Here is an 11,051-nt window from a genome sequence, read left to right as displayed (position 1 = left end):
CCGGAAAAGAAGCTTGTTTGTGGAGCTGGAATTGGAGAGATGCCATGAGGTAGAGAGGGAGACTGGGGGCTCTTCCCCCTGGTCCTGGTCAGGGGGCCAGGTGTGGCACTGCAGCCGGCCCTGACCCCTCGATGAGCCTGGTGGTTGAGAGAAACCCCGAAAATTGGGGAGGTCCCTGGACTGTGGCGTTTTCTTCCCTCCTCAGAGTGGAAGGGGGAAAAACAGCAGCAGAGGCAGCACGGAACAGTGAGCTGCAGCCGGAGTTGAGACTGGGTTCTGGTCAAAAGACTGTGAAGCAAAGATTAGAGAATTCCAGAGAGCAAGAGGAGCTGCCTGGCAAGCAGCAAATATGACATGGAGTCAGATCAAGAGACAAAGGGACGTCTTACGAGAGAGAGCTGAACGGGCAGAGAGATGAGAAGCCAGTTGGAAACATTTCTGGGATAAGAACTGAGTCCAAAACTGCCAGAACCCTCTTGACCCGGGAAAGGAGGGGTGGAATCCTGCTTAGGGGACCCCCTGAAACTCCCGTGGAAGGAAATCTCCATGGAGCAGGAGATAAAGACTTTGAGCTTTAACTCCCTGTACCCTGTGGCTGACGACCATGGTGATAATGAGCTTGTTTCCTTCGAAGCCCGTGGGTGAGCCCCTCGATTAGAACCGTGGGTCTGAGTGGGGGTGAGAGAGAGACCCCCTACACTTTGATGGAGAGAGAGAGAGAGAGAGATATTTCCCAGCTACGACGAATTGGAACTGCTGCCTTAAAGATGAGAGAAGAGACTGTGCTGCCCTGAAAGTGAAATAAATTCTTCTTCTTCCTCCTGGACTTTATTGGGGGAGGGAGGGGTGGTCTGTGGAAATACATTGCTGTACTAGAGGAGAGTTACTTAAAATTGTCGCTTCATAGTTTTTTATTCTGTTAGCAATAAAGTTTGATATAAGTCCCCATGTTGAGTGTGTAGCCCCAGCCCAGACCAGGAATGGCTGCACCTGTGGGAATTTCTACCTCCCCCATGACCCTTCCTGTCCTGAGTATGCCGGCTCCAGAGTGCCTGGAGCATCGGGATCCCCAGAGTGCCCGGAGCATCAGGATCCCCAGAGTGCCTGGAGCATTGGGATCCTGGCTGGTATGGGCAGGGCAGGGCAGCAGGGCTGTGTCCCTGCAGGCAGCACAGAGGGGACCTGCCGGAGCAGAGCACGTGTCCCACAGGAGGAACCTCCTCACAGGCACACGTGCTGCTCCTGCACTGCGTTCAAGCTGTAGCAGCAGCAGCACCAGAGGGATCCTGGGGCAACGGTGGGCTTGTGTCTCTCTTTCTCCATGGTGGGAGTAGCCACGACCCTGATCAGCACTGGTGTGCCAGCCAGAACACTGAGAGACTGCCTCCTCCTCCTCTTCCTCCTCCTTCTCTTTGTCTTGGACCCCAGCCATGAGGAATGTGGCCATGGAGATCAGTCTGTTCCCAAGCACTTCAGATGTCTGGCAAAAATGACAGGGAATGGGCACAGACGTGGGGCTGTAATGGACAGCTAAGCCAAGTGGGTTTTGTATCACTTCCCCATTGCTCCATGTCAGTGTGGCAGCATCATTGCTGCTGTCCTTACCACCACAGGAATAGACAGCCTCATCCTCGGCTTGGCCCCCAGTGATGGTCAATGTGCCCAGGGAGCCAGACGTGGATCCGGAGAAGCGCAAAGGGATGTTCGAGGGTCTGTTGGTGTTAGAATAAATGGTGGTACAGGGTGCAAGGGACAGACTGGTGCATGTGCTTGACTGGTGGCTACACTGGCACCCCCATTCTGGAAAGTGCAGGGGTGAGTGAGGAAAGGGGGGCAGAACCAGGGCTGGCAGCAAAGGGACATGTTTCCATGCCCTCACCAGAGGCCACGTGTTCCTGCAAGCACCCAGAGGCCAGTGGTCAAGGGACAAGGATGGCACAGTCAGGGACATGTGCTTGATGATGGCATGGAGGTTTAGAGCAGACTGTACCCCAGGTTGCTCATCCCCTGGTCTTGGCTGTGCCAGGGGGGTTCATTGGGGTCTCCAGGGTTGAGCAGAAGCTGCACAGAGCCCCCCCCCACTATAAGTGTGTGTGTGTACACACGTGTGTGTGTTCCCATCCCACCCTCCATACTGGTGGCACTGGGCTGACACCAGCCCGTGCGTGGGGAGTGGGCGCGTTGGAAGGACACAGAGACAGGGATGCTGAGCCAGCACTAGTTCAGTGTCAGTTTTTATTTGTCTGACACTCATAGTGGGGGAACAGGAGCAGGGGACAGGGGAACATGGGGAGCGAGGTGTGCAGCTGTGGGGAGCCGCTGTCCCCAGAAGTGGGGAGGAGGGAGGGAGCCAGCAAAGGGCTGGTGGGTGTGAGGAGGTTCCAGTGGGCTTAGGGGCACTAGGATCTGTTCACTGTCTTCTCCACATTGCCAGCCTCGTGCTTGACCTTGCAGGAGTATGTGCTGTAACTTTGCCACTGGCTGGCATCCAGTGTCAGGTAGCTGCTGGTCATGTACTTGCTGTCACTCTGCCGCACGGGCTGACTGGTCTGCACGTTATTTGTGAGGAGGGTGCCATCAGCCAACCATTCCACATCCACATGCCCAGGGTAGAAGCCCTGCACCAGACACACCACAATGGCTTTGTTCTCATTCAAGATCTGCTCGGACGACGGCTGGAAGACGTAGAGGGAGGGAGCGACCTCGGGCTGGCCTGCGAGAGAAGAGTGTCAGTGTGGGGTCAGAGAGGGTCCTGTGCCCCACCACAGCCCCTGCCTGCCCAGCTGGCACTACCAACAAACCCTGCTTCCCCCACAGCCAAGAGCTTACCACTTATAACTTCAATTTATTCAGATTTGGAAAATCCATCATCCAATTATCTATTAATGTGTTTATTTATTTATAATTTATATACATAATTTTTTAAAAAAATTATAATTTTTTATAAAATATGTGCATATATATGTGTGTAATGCATGTACACATATACATACATCCCATATGGACTTCTATATATGTTTTATATACACCACCTGTACATATGCGGGCATATACATAGTATATATTACAGATACATACAGTTAATACACAGAATATACATATATTAAAGACCACACCTATAAAGTATACAATATACTTACATATGTGGTACATATCATTATATGAATAGATGTAGAATTCTATAAAATGCATATAACAAACATTTATGCATTTATGCCTTTCCTATATGCAATATACATTATATTACATATTTTTATTTATAATATGCATAGCTGAATCTCTAGTTATTTGCCACAAACCTATTTCTTTCCTTTTGAAAGGCCATTTCTTTAAAAAAAAACCCCAAACAACAAATTTCACAGAAAAACGACTCTGTTTTCTGCACAGTTCTGCTTTCGGACAATTTCAAATGTCTCAGAAAAAGCACAAGGAAAAATCACACAAAAAAAGATGGAGAAAAGATTTTTGGTCTTTCTGAGGTGGTTCTACTACCTCCTCCAATGCACAGTGTCTCTATCTCTCTCTCATTTTATTTCTATCTCTCTCTATTTCTACCTCTATTCAAAAACCAGGATGGCTTCACCATTAAAAAATTTCTGCATAAAAATGGTCAAAAAACAGTTCTTTTGATCTTAGTCCCCAGCAGTTTGGTTCAAATTGGGATTTTTGATCACATTCTTTTTAAAATTACAGACAAAGACAGATAAATGACATTCCCGGCAGCATTTTCAAAGCATTAATCCCCATTTTTGACGTGACTTACCTGGACAATGGGTTCTTTGGGAAACCCCTGAAAGTTTTTATTTAAGAACCCAGGGACGAGCTGTTCATGGTTGTCCTTTCACAGCCCCTGCACCCTCGGCCACAGGACCCCACAGAGGAGCCCCTTTCTCTCACCGGTGGTGACAGACTTAGTCCTCAGGACTAAGAGCTGAGGACTTAGATTTTAGGTTGACAAATTTCTTTAACAAAGACAAAAATTGCCTCTTTTCGAGACCTAAACCCAAGTTTTCCTCTTCCTGAGACCTCAGACATATTTCCTGGGCAAATTTTAAGATCTTTCATGTGAAAATAATACCCCCCAATCCTTCGTGGCTCAGAGTCCGTAGGGACAAGACCCAGCCCAAAACCCTGCACTTCGTGCCCGTTCCCCTAATGAGCGACAGACCCCAGCCCGGCCCCAAGTCCAAGAAAAATCCCCAAATCACCAAAAATTGACAAAATGTCACAACTTCGCACCGGGGAAGGAAAGACCAAGAAATTGGCGACTCACTTATAACGGTCACATGGGTCCCGGACCCGAATAGATCAATGCTGCTCTCCCAGGTATGACAGTAATAGACAGCCTCGTCCTCGGGTTGGACCCCAGTGATGGTCAATGTGTTTGTGTTGCCTGATGTGGATCCAGAGAATCGTGAAGGGATGTTCGAGGGTCTGTTGCTGTTAGCATAGATCACAGTGACAGGGGCACTGTCAGGGACCTTCTGCTGGTACCAGCCATACCAGTTGTAGCGGCTCCCAGAGCAGGGGATCTTGACGGTGTCTCCCACCCTGTGAGACAATGAGGACGACTGAGTCAGCGCTGCCTGGACAAGAGAACCTGAAAACGGAGAGGAGAGAGAGGGGAAGATGGGTCAGTCAAAGCCCCAGGAGCACAGCCCTCCCTGGGCAGAGGGATGGGACCCCTGTGCCCAAAGGCCCCATCCAGGTACAGCGAGTCTGGCCATGGTACCTGAGGTGTGGGCGAGCACTGCGAGGAGGAGAGGGACCCAGGTCATGGTGTGATCCCACCAGCTCCACGTCCCTGCAATGATGGGGCTGTGCCGTGGACCCTGACTCCCTTTTAAGCCCCCGCCCTTCAAGGACACGGCCCCTCCATGAAAATCTGACCCTACGCTCACGGTTGGATCCTGCCCACGCCTCTCTCGTCACCTCCCTCCCTGCTCCATGCACAGCCCCACCACCACAGGTGCAGCAGGACTTGTCCCTGGGCACATAGTGGAGATACTTCCCAGCTCCAAGCCAAAATTCACCCCCACAGACCCCTCATTCCCAGCTCAGGCTGAGTGCCTGCAGGATCAAAGGCCGAAGGGTGAGGGAGAAAAGGACACCAGAGACAGAAGGGGACTGTCGTGGTTTAAAAGACACACCCCCGGAGCTGGAAAATAGCTAGTTCCAAGGGTGGTATTTTTTGGCACTGAGTCAATCACAACTTCATGCATCTCTGTGTAAATGACATATTGCACAAGCCGGAAAAGAATCTTGTTTGTGGAGCTGGAATTGGAGAGATGCCATGAGGTAGAGAGGGAGACTGGGGGCTCTTCCCCCCTGGTCCTGGTCAGGGGGCCAGGTGTGGCACTGCAGCCGGCCCTGACCCCTCGATGAGCCTGGCGGTCGAGAGAAACCCCGAAAATTGGGGAGGTCCCTGGACTGTGGCATTTTCTTCCACACTCGCAGTGGAGGGGGGAAAAACGGCAGCAGAGGCAGCACGGAACAGTGAGCTGCAGCCGGAGTTGAGACTGAGTTCTGGTCAAAAGACTGTGAAGCAAAGATTAGAGAATTCCAGAGAGCAAGAGGAGCTGCCTGGCAAGCAGCAAATATGACATGGAGTCAGATCAAGAGACAAAGGGACGTCTTACGAGAGAGAGCTGAACGGGCAGAGAGATGAGAAGCCAGTTGGAAACATTTCTGGGGTAAGAACTGAGTCCAAAACCGCCAGAACCCTCTTGACCCGGGAAAGGAGGGGTGGAATCCTGCTTAGGGGACCCCCTGAAAGTCCCGTGGAAGGAAATCTCCATGGAGCAGGAGATAAGACTTTGAGCTTTAACTCCCTGTACCCTGTGGCTGACGACCATGGTGATAATGAGCTTGTTTCCTTCGAAGCCCGTGGGTGAGCCCCTCGATTAGAACCGTGGGTCTGAGTGGGGGTGAGAGAGAGACCCCCTACACTTTGATGGAGAGAGAGAGAGAGAGAGAGATATTTCCCAGCTACGACGAATTGGAACTGCTGCCTTAAAGATGAGAGAAGAGACTGTGCTGCCCTGAAAGTGAAATAAATTCTTCTTCTTCCTCCTGGACTTTATTGGGGGAGGGAGGGGTGGTCTGTGGAAATACATTGCTGTACTAGAGGAGAGTTATTTAAGATTGTTATATATATATTGCTTTATAGTTTTTTATTCTGTTAGCAATAAATTTTCATAGAAATCCCCATGTTGAGTGTGTCTGCCAGTGTGAAACTTCTCTCAACCTTGGAGCAAATTTTGAGGGGTTTGTAAATTGGCTTTTGGGGGCTAAAACCACAACAGGGACAGAAGCCATCACAGGTCCCAATGATGCCTCTGGGACAATGTGAATCCCCAGCACTCCCACTTTTGATATTTTTGCCTCCTATGTCTGTCCTCTTTGGCTTGGATCCCAGCCATGAGGAATGTGGCCATGGAGATTAGTCTGCTCCCAAGCACTTCAGATGCCCTGCAAAAATGACAGGGGATGGGCACAGACCTGAGGCTGTACAGGATGTCTGAGCTGGGACACTGGGCACATTCACCTGCAGCACAGGGCAGTAAGGGCAGGGCCATGGTGGGGACAGGGTTGCTGAAAGGTCATGGCAGCATTTCTTTGTTGAGGCTGTGGTCAAACACTCAACAGGCTTCCTAGAGAGTTGGCTGATATCCCCAGTCTGCGTGTGTTGACAGTACCCTTCATTTTGGTAGCCCTGCAGTGGCCAGGCAATTGTACAGTGTGATCGCTGAAGGGTTCTTCCACCTGAAATAGGTTATTCAGTTCTTTCCCATGTGGTCTCCTCCACAAAAAGCAAGGGAAGTGCTCTACTGGATGGAGTTGGGACATCAGGCACAGCCACATTAGCGCAGGGCAAAAAGTGCAGGGACCTGCCTTGTCATGAAATGGGGACAGCAGAGACTCCTAACTGGAGAAGGCAGAAGAGCTTTCTATCACTTCGCAGTTTCTCCAAGTGACTGTGGTAACACTCTTGCTGCTGCTTTTGTAGTTAGCACAGTAACAGAGCCCCTTCCTTAGCTTGGACCCCAGTGATGGTTCAGGTGCTCACGGAGCCCGATGTGGATGCAGAGAATGGTAAAGGGACGTCCGAGGGTCCCTGGGTGTTCTCATAGTTCACAGTGACAGATGGAGGCACTGCCAGGAACCTTCTCCTGGGACCAGCCATGGTACCAGCCAACCCTGGAACACATGACCTCAAAAGTTTGTGCCAGGATCGCTGACACCAAGGAGAGATGACACAACAGTGCCTGGACCAAACAACCTGAAGAGGAGAGAGGGGAGAAAAGGACTGTCAGCCACTGATCCTGGAGCACACAGCCCTCTGCGGGCAGGGGAACAGTGATGGGATAATTCTGCCTGCAGGCACACAGGTTGGACACGCTGGGCCACGACAGGGCTGCTGGGAGGTCATAACTTCCTCAAATGCCAGGGGATGGGCACAGACCTGGGGCTGTAATGGACAGCTAAGTCAAGTGGGTTTTGTATCACTTCCCCATTGCTCCATGTCAGTGTGGCAGCATCACTGCTGCTGTCCTTACCACCACAGAAATAGACAGTCTTGTCCTCGGGTTGGACCCCAGTGATGGTCAATGTGCCCGTGTTGCCGGACGTGGATCCGGAGAATCGTGAAGGGATGTCTGAGGGTCTGTTGGTGTTAGAATAAATTGTGGTACAGGGTGCAAGGGACAGACTGGTGCATGTGCTTGACTGGTGGCTACACTGGCACCCCCATTCTGGAAAGTGCAGGGGTGAGTGAGGAAAGGGGGGCAGAGCCAGGGCTGGCAGCAAAAGGACATGTCCCCATGCTCCCACCACGGGCCACGTGTTCCTGCAAGGCACCCAGAGGCCAGTGGTCAAGGGACAAGGATGGCACAGTCAGGGACATGTGCTTGATGATGGCATGGAGGTTTAGAGCAGACTGTACCCCAGGTTGCTCATCCCCTGGTCTTGGCTGTGCCAGGGGGGTTCATTGGGGTCGCCAGGGTTGAGCAGAAGCTGCACAGAGCCCCCCCACTATAAGTGTGTGTGTGTACACATGTGTGTGTTCCCATCCCACCCTCCATACTGGTGGCACTGGGCTGACACCAGCCCGTGTGTGGGGAGTGGGCGCGTAGGAAGGACACAGAGACAGGGATGCTGAGCCAGCACTAGTTCAGTGTCGGTTTTTATTCATCTGACACTCAGAGTGGGTAAATAGGAGCAGGGGACAGGGGAGCAAGGTGTGCGGCTGTGGGGAGCCGCTGTCCCCAGAAGTGGGGAGGAGGGAGGGAGCCAGCAAAGGGCTGGTGGGTGTGAGGAGGTTCCAGTGGGCTTAGGGGCACTAGGATCTGTTCACTGTCTTCTCCACATTGCCAGCCTCGTGCTTGACCTTGCAGGAGTATGTGCTGTAACTTTGCCACTGGCTGGCATCCAGTGACAGGTAGCTGCTGGTCATGTACTTGCTGTCACTCTGCCGCACGGGCTGACTGGTCTGCACGTTATTTGTGAGGAGGGTGCCATCAGCCAACCATTCCACATCCACATGCTCGGGGTAGAAGCCCTGCACCAGACACACCAGGGTGGCTTTGTTCTCATTCAAGATCTGCTCGGACGACGGCTGGAAGACGTAGAGGGAGGGAGCGACCTCGGGCTGGCCTGCGAGAGAAGAGTGTCAGTGTGGGGTCAGAGAGGGTCCTGTGCCCCACCACAGCCCCTGCCTGCCCAGTTGGCACTACCAACAAACCCTGCTTCCCCCACAGCCAAGAGCTTACCACTTATAACTTCAATTTATTCAGATTTGGAAAATCCATCCATCCAATTATTTATTAATGTGTTTATTTATTTATAATTTATATACATAATTTTTAAAAAAAATTATAATTTTTTATAAAATATGTGCATATATATGTGTGTAATGCATGTACACATATACATACATCCCATATGGACTTCTATATATGTTTTATATACACCACCTGTACATATGTGGGCATATACATAGTATATATTACAGATACATACAGCTAATACACAGAATATACATATATTAAAGACCACACCTATAAAGTATACAATATACTTACATATGTGGTACATATCATTATATGAATAGATGTAGAATTCTATAAAATGCATATAACAAACATTTATGCATTTATGTCTTTCCTATATGAAATACATATTACATATTTTTATTTATAATATGCATAGCTAAATTTCTAGTTATTTGCCACAAACCTATTTCTTTCCTTTTACAAGGCCATTTGCTTAAAAAAAACCCCAAACAACAAATTTCACAGAAAAACGACTCTGTTTTCTGCACAGTTCTGCTTTCGGACAATTTCAAATGTCTCAGAAAAAGCACAAGGAAAAATCACACAAAAAAAGATGGAGAAAAGATCTTTGGTCTTTCTGAGGTGGTTCTGCTGCCTCCTCCAATGCACAGTGTCTCTATATCTCTCTCATTTTATTTCTATCTCTCTCTATTTCGATCTCTGTTCAAAAACCTGAATGACTTCACCATTGAAAACTTTCTGCTTAAAAATGGTCAAAGAACAGGTTTTTTTGATCTTAGTCCCCAGTAATTTGGTTCAAATTGGGATTTTTGATCACATTCTTTTTAAAATTACAGACAAAGACAGACAAATGACATTCCCAGCAGCATTTTCAATGCATTCATCCCCATTTTAGACATGACTTACCTGGACAGTGGACTCTTTAAGATACCCCTGAAAGTTTTTATTTAAGAACCCAGGGACGAGCTGTTCACGGTTGTCCTTTCACAGCCCCTGCACCCTCGGCCACAGGACCCCACAGAGGAGCCCCTTTCTCTCACCGGTGGTGACAGACTTAGTCCTCAGGACTAAGAGTTGAGGACTTAGATTTTAGGTTGACAAATTTCTTTAACAAAGACAAAAATTGCCTCTTTTCGAGACCTAAACCCAAGTTTTCCTCTTCCTGAGACCTCAGACATATTTCCTGGGCGAATTTTAAGATCTTTCATGTGAAAATAATACCCCCCAATCCTTCGTGGCTCAGAGTCCGTAGGGACAAGACCCAGCCCAAAACCCTGCACTTCGTGCCCGTTCCCCTAATGAGCGACAGACCCCAGCCCAGCCCCAAGTCCAAGAAAAAAAACCCTCAAGCATCAAAAATCAACAAAATGTCACAATTTCACACCAGGGAAGGAAAGACCAAGAAATCAGCGACTCACTTATGATGGTCACATCGGTCCCAGCCCCGAATATAAAACCACCACTGCTGCTCTCCCAGGCACCACAGAAATAGACAGCCTTGTCCTCGGCTTGGACCCCAGCGATAGTCAATGTGGCCGTGGAGCCCGACACGGATCCGGAGAATCGTGAAGGGATGTTCGAGGGTCTGTTGCTGTTAGCATAGATCACAGTGACAGGGGCAATGTCAGGGACCTTCTGCTGGTACCAGCCATACCAGTTGTAGCTGCTCCCAGAGCAGGGGATCTTGACAGTGTCTCCCACCCTGTGAGACAATGAGGACGGCTGAGTCAGCGCTGCCTGGACAAGAGAACCTGAAAACGGAGAGGAGAGAGAGGGGAAGATGGGTCAGTCTGTGCCCCAGGAGCACAGCCCTCCCTGGGCAGAGGGATGGGACCCCTGTGCCCAAAGGTCCATCCAGGCACAGTGAGTCTGGCCATGGCACCTGAGGTGTGGGCAAGCACCACGAGGAGGAGAGGGACCCAGGCCATGGTGTGATCCCACCAGCTCCACGTCCCTGCAATGATGGGGCTGTGCCGTGGACCCTGACTCCCTTTTAAGCCCCCGCCCCTCAAGGACACGGCCCCTCCATGAAAATCTGACCCTACGCTCACGGTTGGATCCTGCCCACACCTCTCTCGTCACCTCCCTCCCCGCTCCACGCACAGCCCCACCACCACAGGTGCAGCAGGGCTTGTCCCTGGGCACATAGTGGAGATACTTCCCAGCTCCAAGCCAAAATTCACCCGCACAGACCCCTCATTCCCAACTGAGGCTGAGTGCCTGCAGGACCAAAGGCCGAAGGGTGAGGGTGAGATG

The 11,051-nt window shown here is 50.4% G+C and overlaps 1 gene segment (V, D, J or C); it reads right to left on the bottom strand.

Moving 5' to 3' along the window:
- Window positions 1–2,204: 2,204 nt before the first annotated feature.
- LOC116795975 lies at window positions 2,205–10,794 on the bottom strand. The segment is given in 6 exon segments: window positions 2,205–2,713; window positions 4,274–4,600; window positions 4,733–4,818; window positions 8,343–8,655; window positions 10,214–10,546; window positions 10,678–10,794. Coding segments are annotated over 6 exon segments (1,419 nt in total).
- Window positions 10,795–11,051: the final 257 nt, after the last annotated feature.

The sequence above is a fragment of the Chiroxiphia lanceolata genome, chromosome 18 (assembly GCF_009829145.1).
Source record: "Chiroxiphia lanceolata isolate bChiLan1 chromosome 18, bChiLan1.pri, whole genome shotgun sequence".
Classification (NCBI taxonomy): Eukaryota; Metazoa; Chordata; class Aves; order Passeriformes; family Pipridae; genus Chiroxiphia; species Chiroxiphia lanceolata.
The sequence above is the reverse complement of the archived record's forward strand: the minus strand, read 5'-3'. Positions and strand labels throughout refer to the sequence as shown.